The 14,003-nt window shown below is 34.8% G+C and overlaps 1 protein-coding gene across 1 annotated transcript; it reads right to left on the bottom strand.

Annotated features, from left to right (window-relative positions):
• Window positions 1-4,002: 4,002 nt before the first annotated feature.
• On the bottom strand, window positions 4,003-13,937 carry LOC133518283 (proton-coupled amino acid transporter-like protein CG1139). The gene is made up of 8 exons (XM_061851955.1): window positions 13,632-13,937; window positions 13,497-13,551; window positions 12,266-12,416; window positions 11,518-11,724; window positions 11,165-11,440; window positions 10,727-10,905; window positions 10,477-10,646; window positions 4,003-4,425 (listed from the first exon to the last, which is right to left on the bottom strand). Exons 1-8 carry the CDS (start codon window positions 13,696-13,698, stop codon window positions 4,193-4,195), a joined length of 1,338 nt encoding a protein of 445 aa, XP_061707939.1. The 5' UTR covers window positions 13,699-13,937; the 3' UTR covers window positions 4,003-4,192.
• Between the last annotated feature and the right edge of the window lie 66 nt (window positions 13,938-14,003).

Raw genomic sequence — 14,003 nt, 5'->3', positions numbered from 1 at the left:
AGCTACAAAGACTACGTTTTATTCGCTTAAAAATATCTTCTACTTTATCTTATCCTAATCAGATCACGATACCAAATTTGCCCTTAAGCGGATCCCCACTATTTTTGTTTTAATTCAAGAACTTTATGGTTTCATCTTTTAAAATATCATCCTTACTTTCACTTTTACCCAATAAAGTTCATGTAAATAAATTAATAAATATTATAGGGACATTCACGGTAAGCCAAGAGGGCTTGTGTTGTGGGTACATACTCAGACAACGATATATATAATATACAAATACTTAAATACATTAGAAACATCCATGACTTAGGAACAAATATCTGTGTTCATAAATCAAATAAATGCCCTTACCAGGATTCAAACCCAGGACCATAGGCAGGGTCACTACCCACTAGGATAGACCGGTCGTCAAAATATACCATATATCACATACATACATTAACATCTAATATAATTTCATTCCCTTCCACTTGTTTCACCTTCCCTCGGTTTTTCTTTTCCACCTATACCTTCATTACATTTCTTGCATGTTCCTTTAAAGTAATAGTAGTACTAGTTTATTGGTATATTTCATCACACAATGCCATAGCTCAACGAAGGTCCGGTGTGTTAGGGTCGGTAACACGCATGTAACACCTCTGGATTTGCAGGCTTCCATAGGCTACGTTTAACGGAGGTACGAAATAGTACAAATTAGGTACAAAAATAAATGAAAAGCATATGGTATGCTTTTCATTTATTTTTATTTAGGTACACCCGCCATTCGACTCTCACCCATGTATGGGTTGAAAGCTTCTTTAATGCAGAATTACTTACAATATAATTTAATGTAATTTTCTGTCTCGGTTCTGCATAATTCTATGTAATATTCGGAAAATGTTATTAAAAAAACATGCAACAAAACCTGTTCAAGGTGATTTTGATCCCTATTTATTTATTTTTATTTTTTACATGGTTGAGTCATGCATCAACCAAATGCTGGTTATTTTTACTTTCTTAAAATATATGACTCATGTGAATTGGTATTGCCGTTGGATAGCAGTCAAAAATTAGCGTGTCACTGAAAAATACCCCAAGTTTTAAGGGTATTAGCTAAAGTACAGACTTGTCGAAGAACTAAATGTTGGTGATAAAATAACGTTCTAATAAATTAGGTTCATACAAGTAAACGATTGTACCTACCTATTTTATTCAAACCCAGCCCGCATCAACCACAAAGTAAACAAGTAGTAAATAAAGCAGCGATCTAAATTTTAAACTAATTATATCAGTTTTGATCAGTATAAAACAAGCTTTAAAATCAAATCAGGCATTTTTTATAAAAGATTTTTATTACATTTTATCAGTTTAAACCTTTGTGACAGAACTTATGACCTAACTAGTAAGTACAGTACTAGTAGTAAATAAGGAAGACTGACAGCCCCCATACAATGGCGAAAGAATTGTCAGAGTTGTAAATGTCATATATTATTCATACGTTCATTTTAGTTACTTTCGTATGAAAACTACCACGCTACTGCTATTCATCAGTGTTGACCATTAACAATTACAAATTGAACCGAACTGTAACCGTCCGTCACGGTAATGGCACTAATGGTTAATGGTCAATTGCATTAACGTTTCGGTCATCACTGTTTATTACCTCAAAACGTAAAATTGGACTTGACGAAAGCCGTGTTTTAAATCGACACGAGTTCTGAATTAACTATTCGCACGTGTATCGTACGTTTTACAGTACATATGGCTCTTTAAAGTTTCGACATGCGCGGAAGTGCTCATTCCCGCACGTTTGCGGGAAAGTAGCACCATATGTACTGTAAAAGTAGATTTTAAGCATAATTAAAACATTTAAAGCCCTTAGAAAAGGTTTCTAAATCTTAAAACGCCTTAGCGTCATTATATAAAAATATGCCTAAAATGCCTTCATTATGCTTTAATCTGGGAGAACGGTAGTGTCCCCGCCAAGACAAGCCAAGCGAAGGAGAAGGCCACGAACTATTTTTTCTCGAAGCGCTTCGTAATTTTTTAAATTTGGTTTTATATTATACCAGATAAATAAAATTCTCGGGATATGATATCAATAGTGAACTTATTGCATGTATAAAGTTTCAATTGCATAGCTCTTATACTTAAAAGTTTATTGATATGAGTATCTAAAAAAAACCTATTTTGTCAGTGATGATCATGAAAATTCTTAGGGGACTTCCGGGAGTCCTAGAAAGTTAAAATTTAAGCTAACACGCAGATAGTACACAAACAACAAACAAATCCTAAAACATTGAACTTTTACCCCCCAACACCTTTAACTAGGGGATGAAAATTTGTATGAGACTTCCGCAAGTTTTGAGGCTAGAGGTATGAAAATAGATACCTATGTATAGGGACTCCTGTTATTCCTAACTCTTTGGGGCGTGCATAGTTAGAAGCTTGGTTCTACATGAGATCTGATCCGAGGGTTCCGTACAAACTTTTAATTATCTCCTGTAAAGGCAAAATACTTTTGATCAGTAGTAACTATCTATACTAATTATAATTGTTTACAACGCCATCTATTGGCAAATTGTCTAACTAATTTGCGCGATGTAATGCTCGTGTGTTGGTTTTTCGACGATAATTATCTATCATGTGAACCGATTTCAAAAATTGTCCTTTTATTTGAAAAAAGGTGTCTTTAATGTAATCTCATAGGAATTTAAAGTGTCATAAACACACGTAAAGTTGGTTAAACTGCAAACTAAATTCGGAAATGTTTGTGTTTATTTAAAAAAAGTTACCAAGATAGTGGTCTGATTATATTTTTCCTGTAAAATTTATAGTAATGTTAATACTATGTAAAATCAACATAATTTTTTCCCATATTTTCCCATACAAACTGTTCTTACCAGTCAAACATTTGATTCGTCCCGCCGGTGCCGTAGACTCGAGTCCCCTCAAATTGAATAACATATTAAAATAAGGATTTCGAATCTACATCATAGGTATGTCCATAATATTCGGATTATCATATTTTAAATGCAAATAATAATAGGTAAATATCAAAGCTAAAATGGAACAATATTAAAAATACACACAAGGAACGCGGTGTTGTATGGAGGTTGTTCGTTTTGAAATTTACTAATCTCTGATAATATGAAATTACTGATCCGTGTATAATCAAAGTAAACACATACGGTTCATTGAATTTGATGCCTTGTTGTCTCAATAATTATTCTCCGGGTGTTTTATCTACCTGACGCTGACATGCGGCACTTCATGCACTAGAACCAAAGAGAATTTGAAATAGAGGTGTATTGTTAACGAAAACTTTGTAGCGACGTAAATTTTCTGCCAACTTTCGACGCATAATTAAAACTTTTAGAACGTCATTTGCCTTTGATGCTTATTCTTTCACTGATATGTGTTCAATTTGTTAAATATCAAAAAGTGGCGCCATCTAATAGATCAAAGGCCAAAGTTATAGCAGCATCGTTTCGAGTGATGGCGCTATAACCTTTAGGTAGTGCCTGGTAAGATGATACCACTTTTTTACATTTAACAAATTGAACATATCAGTGAAATAATAAGGATCAAAGTTAAATGGCGTTCTAAAAGTTTTTTTTTTATGATAGAGGAGGCAAACGAGCAGACGGATCACCTGATGGTAAGCGATTACCGCCGCCCATGGACACCTGTAACACCAGAGGGGTTGTAAGTGCGTTGCCGGCCTTTAGGATGGGAGTACGCTATTTTCTTGAAAGTTTGAAGGTCGTATCGGTCCGGAAATAACGCAGGCGCCAATTCATTCCACAGTTTAGCTGTGCGAGGCAGAAAGTTCCTGGAGAAAATTTTAATTATGTGTCGAAAGATGGCAGTAAATTTACGTCGCTATAAAGTTTTCCTTGTCAATACACCTCTATTTCAAATTCTCTTTGCTAGAACTACTTTGCCGTAAAATTAATTTTAAATGTATGCACATAAATTATTTTGTTCAATTAATTATTGATTACCTACAGGTAAACACATTAACTCCTCCTGTAAACTTAAATATGAAACTAACTTTGTAAGCAACGAATTAATACTTTCCAAATACTACCCAATAACAGTTAGGTATACGAAATCTTAATTCAACTATTTCAGTCAACGAGTAATAAAAATAATATAGGGCCACTGTGCTTTGTAAAATGAAAGGGTTAAATTTTTTGTATGTAATTTAATGCGTGATTTCTAATATACTAGTATACACTCCGGACACTAAGCCAAAAAACCCGAGTAACATGATTACAATGTCACGAATGAGCTTGTATTTGAGTAGTCCGTAATTATCTGGGTACCAGAGGCAGAGGTCGATTAGGGCAGGGAACACGATGGCCAGCAGCGACAGGCACAGCGCGCCCACCAGCGAAATGACGGGCCCGAGCTCCGGCACCGCTACTGCCATTGCAACTGCACACAATTTCAACGTTTTAGTTCAATTCAATTATTTACCTTAAAATATGAGTAGGGATAATGTCTTAATCTGTTCTAATGTTTAAACAGTACTGATAACTCCTGTAACTAATAAAATCACACACATCATCATAATTTAGTGATATGTCGTTTGTGTCATTTTTAGGCGAAGGTATTAGCATGTTCTTAAAACTACATAACTAGAGCTATCTTTTGATGAAAAACCGTCCAAGAGTCCAATGGCATTTTTTTACCATTTTGTGGCCATGATTGAATTATACCGAATTGCAGCTTTCTATCACTAATGATCATGGAGCAAAGCCCCGGAAGGACAGACTATGGACATGGCGAAAGTACCTATAAGGGTTCCTAGTGCTCATTGTAGGGTTCCGTATTCTACTACGAAACCCCAAAAACGGACTCTCTACATGTAACAGTTAACTTATATAAAATCTTTAAAGTTTAATGAAATAGCGCCAATGGAGAAAACAATAGTTAAAATTTGGGACGGCCAAAAACTGCTTTGTACTTATGTTACTGTTGAACGTTAATAGTTGAAATGTCAAGTTAGGCCACCTAAACACTAAACCTAACATAAAAACGTAAGGAAAAAAAGTAATAATCTCAATTATTTCTATAGTTATTACATGAGATTCCGATCTTTCAATATAGTTTTATTTCTAAATGTTTTCTTAAGCTAAAAAATAGGTTTAAGGCATATCAATTATTTTTATTAGGTAGTCAGTATGTTGCAAAATTTATAATATATATATATATATATATATATATATATATATATATATATATATATATATATATATATATATATATATAAAGAAAAGCAACACTCACGTGGGTTTGTTTAAATAACTCATACGATTACTTACCTACCAATCACACTTATCAGGTATAAAAAGTAATCAAATACCAAATGTTAAGTAATTTCAATAATAAATATCAATAAATACTAGTCATACGGTCTCATCTTATCAACATTTTACATGAAAATGGTTTAGTCAGATTTAATTTATTTTTGTGAGTTGCTTATGGCGCTATTTTTTTATTTTGTCATTTTTTTTCTTTTTTTCGGTGAATTTCTTGTACTTTGGAGGTGCCTTTTTTCATAGCCGATTCTCTGTCTTTGCATCTCATCTTTTATTTTGGGAAAACCCATTCAAACTTCCATCTTAATTTAAAGTGTGAGGGTGATTTACAGAAAAAAAACCTGAAATAGTTCCTATATCCATTTTTAGAACTAGCATCAAAATTTGTGGAAGTCTCATACAAACTTCCATCCCTTAGTTCAAGGGATTGGAGGGTAAAAGTTAGATGTTTTAGGTTGTTTTTATTGTTTGTGTACTAATACTAGCTTAAATACCAAATTTCAATTTTCTAGAATACCCCTAAGAATTTTCAGTGAGTCAGTGACTAAATCGTTTTTTTTTTAGATATCAATGAAATCAAAAATGTAAGAGCAATGCAATTTGTGTGAGATTGTCCCTAAATATTTATTTATTTATTTGCAAGTTTTTATGTTTAATAAGTCGACTAATGACATCAAAGCCCGAGAATTGTGTTTGTTATCTACCATAACTAAGTAAGGGCGCTATCTACCTTTTGTTTTGACGATGCGCTTCAGTTGGTTCGTCTTGGCGATAGATATAAACTGACCGTGCCCGGTAGCGCTGATATCATGTTTTTTTTTTTAATTTTATTTGTCTGTATGTTTAAATAAAAGAAGTAATCTGTGCCTACATGACATTGTCGATTTTTAAATTGTTCATATTTTAGTTTTTGTGCATAATTTCTTACAACGTTTTAAAGTTCATTTTAGACCTTATGATTATCGAGCGAAAGTCAAAATCTTAGGATTCGAATCGACATAGTCCTTCAAGAAAGGCTTCAAGATTGCTAATTAAATTTATGGCTGTCCTATATCTTTCACTGTTTAATTTGTTAAATATCAAAAAGTGGCGCCATCTAATTGATCAAAGACCAAAGGTATAGCAGCATTTTTTCGAGCGATGACGCCATAACCTTTAGGTAGTGCCGGGTACGAGGGCGCCACTTTTTTATATTTAATAAATTTAACATATATCAGTGAATTAATAAGGACCAAAGTCAAATGGCGTCCTAAAAGTTTTAATTATGTATCGAAAGATGCAAGTAAAGTTACGTCACTACAAAGATTTCTTTAAGAATACACCTCTATTTCAAATTCTCTTTGCTATAACTATAAGAGTATTAAAACGTTAAAACTTGTGATAGTGTACAAAATAATTAGAACCGTGACCTTGAATTAATATTGAGTTAAAAAATATGATTGATAGTACGAAATCTCGTAGCAAGAGTGTTTGAGTTATCTGAGGTTATCATTCAACATTTATTATCATCGGTAAACATGTCTGGAAATGTCTGCCCAGCCAACCAGCCAACGACAAACGTTAATTATCTACTCAATCTAGTAGGTATACAATATGACACACTGACAATTGGAGCCTGACTTTGCAGATCCAACAAGTAAATGGTCTAGAAGAAAGATAATTGAAATGTGCAAAAGGGAAACCATCAGGCATATGAACCTTTACGAGTAATGAGTGCGACAGAGGTAGAATACAAATGAGAAAAAAAACGTGACCGTTTTTGAGCCTCATGCGGCCGCTTGATTGTACCAAAATGTAGGATTAGCGGACTGGAAAATACGAACAGCTGTATTCAGGAGATACGGTGGGCAAAGCAAAGCAAATAATCTATGTAATTCAGGTGACACTTAACATAATTCCGAATTTGGTTGCACTTTCGATATTTGACAGGCAACTTGTATATTGTAGATTTGTGGTTAATATAGACTATGCCATAACGCCTATAACCTCCCCAGAATAGTACAGGAAATTGTCTGTGCCATGTGTCAATATGGTTATCTAAGTGATATATCTTGACTTCGCCCAAAATTTATATACGAAGGCGAATTACATAGTATTCCATACGCAAAATATATTACGCATATTTTCTATCCAAAAGGCGTAAAGTTCCCTGTAGCTGATTTTAATAATTGTAACCTCCAAAGTAAGCTCAATGAGGCTTGTGTTATGGCTACTTGAAAACTGAATACATACATAACACGAACGAATGAGGAGGTATTTTCAAAACGGCTTATTTCTACTATTTTCGAGATTTAATTGGTTATAAAATAAACCTTTATATTAAATAAACATGTTTACAACTTATTGTTGCGTAGGTACTGAGTCAGAAAATAACCAAAGGGCAATAAATAATTCAAATAATTAGTTTAGGTTATAGATTGGTTTGTTTAAAACTTTTTTACGACAAGAAATTTCTTTTTTTTAAGTTTTCTGCACAAAATGTACAGTCAAAGAATTAAATTTGTGACCCATTTCGTACCTTGTCACAGTGACAATAGTATGAGGTCTCTAGCGAGTTTCATGTTGTTTGTCACTGTGACAAGGTACGATATTGTACTGAAATTAAATTCCTTGACCGTACGTGGCTTGCTATGTCATGGTCATAGCACAAACATGGCCGTGCTGGGGGCCTACCGCGAAAATCGAAGTTGGGCAATTACGGGTATTTTTCTCTGTCACTCTAATTACATCTTAGTGAGAGGAAGAGGGAAAGATCGCCGCAATTTGCGAATTTCGGTTTTCGCGGTAGGCCCTCTGGTGACGTGTCGTGTGACGTGGCCATGACGTGGCGGCCAGCTGTCACTTCAGTGTATAAATAGTTTAGTTTCAATTTTATGTTGTAGGTATAGTTAGAGCTCTAGTTTAAAGTAGTTTAGTTAATTAAAGCATAGCCGCCTCGTCGTCGAACGGCGTACGCCTGGGTCACAACGGAAGAACAGCGCTGGCTTTGCCAGCTACATGCTGAGTTGTGACCCTTTTATGACATTTTGCGCTAAATGTAATACATTGTATTGTCAACATGTTTTTGGAATCAATGTTTGTTTTGTCATAAATAAATGTATTTTCTTTCTTCTTTCAAAATGTATTTCAATAAAAATATTGGCCAAGGAGCACTGTGGCTGGATAAGCCCTTTTGGTACGAACTTCGATATTTGAACATTTATTTAGAGAACTCGGCGAGATATAACTGACAGGCCGATCGTCCAGCGAACTGGTAATCAGTCCTTTTAATGAAAATTTTATTTATAAGCAGAACCGAATAGAATAATGAAAGAATCATGAGATGAATGATGAGAATTAAAAATAAATAAATAATGGAAATCAGTCCTTTTGAAAAGACACTCCTCAAATAATGTGTTCATCAAACAAAATACGCGCTCACGGTTATTCGAACCCAAAATCATCCGCTTCGGCAGGCAGGGTCACTTCACTACACTACCAACTTGGTCAAACTGACAGTTAATGTCAAATTTACGTCACAAAACGAAAAGTTGGGTTTACTCACAATTTTTTTTTTAGGGTTCCATACCCAAAGGGTAAATCGGGACCCTATTACTAAGACTCCGCTGTCCGTCCGTCCGTCCGTCTGTCACCAGGCTGTATCTCATGAACCGTGATAGCTAGACAGTTGAAATTTTCACAGATAATGTATTTCTGTTGCCGCTATAACAACAAATACTAATAAGTACGGAACCCTCGGTGGGCGAGTCCGACTCGCACTTGTCCGGTTTTTTATACTTTAAAACACCAATATCCATGTATGTAAATGTATCGTTTATCAATAAGTAATTATTTGTATCTCATTGGATTTCATGGGCACAATAAGGCCTAGTTTCCCCTCGTGGTTGGAAGGTCAGATGGTTGTCGCTTTCGTAAAAAACTAGTGCCTACGCCAGTACTTGAGATAAGTTGCCAAGCGGACCCTGGGCTCCCATGAGCCGTGGTAAAGAGCCGGGACAAGGCGAGGAAGATGATGATGATGAACACATATTTAAATTGAGTATATTCAATAATACAACGTTTTCATTGCTCATTCAGCGTATTTGTATAAAGTTAAGTCGACTCTCTTCGTTATGGTACAATGAAACTTTTGGCGGCCTGACCCAATTAGTCGTAATTGACACAGAACTAAGGTCGAACTTTCAATTCTAAATCAAAATGCTCGTATCAAGGACTAAATTGAAAAGTGGAATTGTATTTACCTATGTATAACCTGAAAATGAAGTATGGGCGCTATTGTTGCTAATGCGCTGACGCTATAGCGCATTCGTGCGGTTCGTACGAAACGGTACAGAATAATGAGTAAACTTTAAACAATTATGAATTAATATGTGCCTTTTACTCGTACTATTTATCGATACGATTCTACATAAATAAACGCGTTTGCGTTATTTTATCATCTTTTTCCTATGGACTCCTGCGGTTTTATGGTTTAAGAATTTGTTTCTCCAAAAGAATATTACAATTCACTTACATAGAGAAATACAAACAATCATAATACACATTATTTACATAGTGCACGAATAGCATAAAATATATTCTAAAACAAAACAACTTATTTATTTTTGTAAGAAAAAAGTGGGTACATAATGTGAAAAGGCAACTGGTAAGCCAAGTACAAGTACAGTACAGTGAGATTGTCATCGCGCGAGCGAGGGCGGACCAGGTTGTCGCGCAGACCAGCGTAACGTGACCGAGACATTAATAAAGAGAGCGCGCCAGAGATACGCGTTTATACTGGTTGGTCTGAGCGGTCAACACGTCCGCCGAGCTCGCCCAGCAGTTGGCAATAACAGTCCTACAACATGGTTTTTATTGCATTGTCTACGGTTTTTAATTAGCATAACAAATTTAAGCCCAATCGAATGTCAGGAAAAGGATCTAATTTAGCTCTCAAGATTAGACTCAACTACCATATTAACTAAGAGTTAATTCAAAAGAGCTTAAAAACATATATGTACTTATAGTTCGTGTCATCCACGATTGTCAAATCTATCCTTTAATAACATGACATTACGAGTGAAGGCACGCGTCGTCGTGAATGACACGACTATACGACTGATTCGGTTACCTACGTCATTAAGCGATACAGCAAAATTAAATAAATGAATCTTAATTTCCTTACCAGGTATTATGACGAGTAATACACGCAAGGAGTAGTCGAGCAGGCGTGCTCTCGGGCCTTGATATTTCTTCTTACATGAATTCCAAATCAAAACATATGCTACAAAGTTTTGCAACGGATGTGATAGCCCTATAGCTAATGCTAACATTAATTTGGCCACTTGTGCTTTTCTGTAATTTTATACCATTAAATAATAAGATGTTTAATAATGTAGGTAACTCACATAAAACATATTTAATAAAAACAGTACTTTTCATGTCGTGGTAGGTTAAGTGTGAGAGAGGCTTCAATCTCTTTGCCGTATTTCATATAGCCAAAAATTCCGACTATACAATATAAAATTAGTATTATTGCCATGCCAACATTAAAAAGGCCGAAACATCCCACAAACTTCTTGGGTTCATCCATATTATATTCCAACGCTAAAATCTGAAAATAATGAAATAGTCAATGTAACAAAATTTACATAAATTAAAACCAAAGCAGAGTCAAGCAGATGCTATTAAATAAAGAAGATTGACAACAATTGTTGTAGATGACGTTATCTTATATCTTTGTGCATATGAAAACTATAACCTTACTGCTATTTATAACTTCTAAACGTACGTATTAAGCAAAGATTTGATATTTTAACAAGGCACTGAGTATTCTATGTAGGTACCTAGTCACAAAAGTTGAATAGACCCACCACTCCGACCGCTTCGAGGGCAAACAGCGTTATACCCACAAAAACGGGGAAGTCGATCAGACTCTTTGGTCGAAGCATTTCGGTGTCGACCTCCAGGTCATCCTCCATCAAGTAGTAGAACACGAGAATGAGGCCGAAAATTGTTATTACATTTGATATAAATGATATTGGCGATAGCAGTTTAAGACTCTTCACCATGTTTAGGAGAAGAAGTGGAACAAATCCCATTAATATATGCAGTCGGATTGCATATTCAAACCCATAGTAGTCGCAAACCTGTGAATTTTAAAATGCGGTCACTATATTAATATTTATCAGGCAAAAAAATCATAACATCAATATAAAATGTTAACCTGTTTCACGTTTTCTGCTACAAACACGCTGTAGACGCAACATAGTCCAAGTTGCCACACGACTAGGACAGCGTTAACAAACTTGCCCAAGAATTTGGACAGCCATCGGAGAGAAGTAGGGCCCGACTCTATCGCGGTCCTTATAGAGCGCGAATACGACATATAACCTTTCTTAGCGCGTTTACATAAAAGGTATTGCGCTGCGATCTACAATAACATGTAAAAAAATAAAACTATGGATAAAAGTGTAGGGAGGAGGTTTATTTCCCTAGCGAAAAGGAATAGATTGTGCGCCTTGTGTTAAATGCCCCTATTATTTGCTTATTTATTTTTTTGGTAATGTACTTTAACCCTTTATAAGGAATTATTTAAAAATAGAACCCTATCACATTAAAAGCTCAAAATCAGATGAGAAATATATTCCCACTACCTTATCAAGGCTTAAATAATATTGTAATTAATTAAACAAACATCGGAAAAACTGTAAAATTTTGGGGACAGTCCGTTGAATTGTGTATTTAATTAAAGGTCCAACTAAGAATTTAAGTAAAGTTCTTTCCTCCCATTTACTTTCCTTTATATTTCCGAATATTGTACTATGTATTAGGTTGGTATATTAGCCATTTCCGCTGTGCGTCGTGCTACCAAGTTTAGTAAGTGTCATAATACAGTGGTCATAAGCGCATGTCACAATATTCTGGTTGTATAAAACTAATAAGTTTAAAAAAAGATGAATGTAAATACAAACGAGCATATGAATGCAATATGTAGCAAATGCGCCAATTAAGATTAGACCGATGACGCCTGCAATAAGGCCCACGCGTCTGAAGCCATCGGGCATTGCTAGGATTCCGGCACCTATACTGCCTTTCAACATGTGCACCATGGTTTCGGAATATCTGTAAATAGACACTTGCTTTAAAAATTAAAACCACTGATCCAAATCAGTAGCGTACTTTTTGTAAAACTATTTATTTATTTTCTATAAGTTTTTACTTTTCGTAATCGTAATAAAGTCAAAATACCATAAAACGGGGAGAATAGATACGATTTTCAACTTCAAGGACGATTTTTACCAATAATCCAAATAAATAAAGTAATAAAAATATCAATCAAATCAAAGAAAACTACCTGTTTTCTCCATATCATCAAAACGGGGTCGTTAGACACAAGAAAGGGCTGAATAGAAATATTCATTTAGTTGTCTTAGACATCGAATATGGTTATTATTCTGTAGGTACCTACTCTATCTCTTAAACAATTATTTTAACCCCCAAGGCATATTTTATACCCCTTTGTTGTATCTAATAACCTACTATGACGTATTTACACACCCCATATGCGTGTCCACTGACCCTTTGATCACGTAAACTTGCTTCTTGATTGTTTTTTGCAAGAAAGTGCTATATTATAGAAAAAATTGGTGATATTATTCATTATTTATTACTACAGATACAATAGGTATTACCAGGTTGGGTAACTTGCACTTTGTTAATATCGCATTTACTGCTAAAACAAAGTTCGGACAGGCTTCATTTCTTACCTAGGCGAGGACTTACTTTAGAAGAAAAAAAGCTTTTTGGCTTTTTCATTAACTTCTTTTGGGTATTCATGTAGGGTATAAATAGTCTATTATATACGTATCCCGAAAACTCTTATTATAGAGATGTACGTTTTTGAATAGAACAACAACTAGAAAGATTAAATTAAATCTCTATTCATTCCGCAATTTATGGTATCCCCGTTTTACGGTATCAACAAATTCTAGGTACCTGTATAAAATTAAATAAAAAACATGGAATTAGATATATTTAAAAATAATAAGTCGCCTTTTCAAATATATAAACAGTGTCCCTGCCATCAGTAAAATTTCTCTAGAATACATATTAACCATTTTTAATACAATGCATCAACAGTACTACTGGGAAAGTTTATGAACATATAAACGAGTAAACATTTTGTTCTGATTAAACACTTACGAGGTAGGTTTTTCAATTTTGCGATGTTTGTGGGGGTCATACCCGCGCTCTGGATCTGTGAACACCCCAAATAGTGCACAACTGTAATAGACATACCTATAATAACATTTAATTTAAGTGTGTGCTATGGATTACCGTCGTCTGCACCATCGTCTCCAGTAATAGCATCGAGCACACCACCCATAAATTCGTAAATAAACATGGTGCTAGTTTCTCTTGCCTTATTGCCTCGGAAAAACTTAACTTAATTTATAAAATTTTATTAGCTTATATTGTAAATTTATATAAATTGTTATGGTTAATGAATCCCACACAAATCTTGCCAATTGATTCATTATTTATTGAGTGGTGTCAATGTCAGCGAGCACAGAGGATTTCATTATGAGGTTAGGTGATGCATTTTCTTATAGGTGACGTTTTTTAGTTGGTCTGTGCCTTTAGGGATCCGTAGTCGCCTCGGAACCCATGTCCGCGGTCCGCGTCCTTGGATTAGCTCAGCGCCTGGTC

The sequence above is a fragment of the Cydia pomonella genome, chromosome 1, assembly GCF_033807575.1.
Source record: "Cydia pomonella isolate Wapato2018A chromosome 1, ilCydPomo1, whole genome shotgun sequence".
NCBI lineage: Eukaryota > Metazoa > Arthropoda > Insecta > Lepidoptera > Tortricidae > Cydia > Cydia pomonella.
Note: the sequence above shows the minus strand (reverse complement) of the source record. Positions and strands in the feature narration are given on the sequence as shown.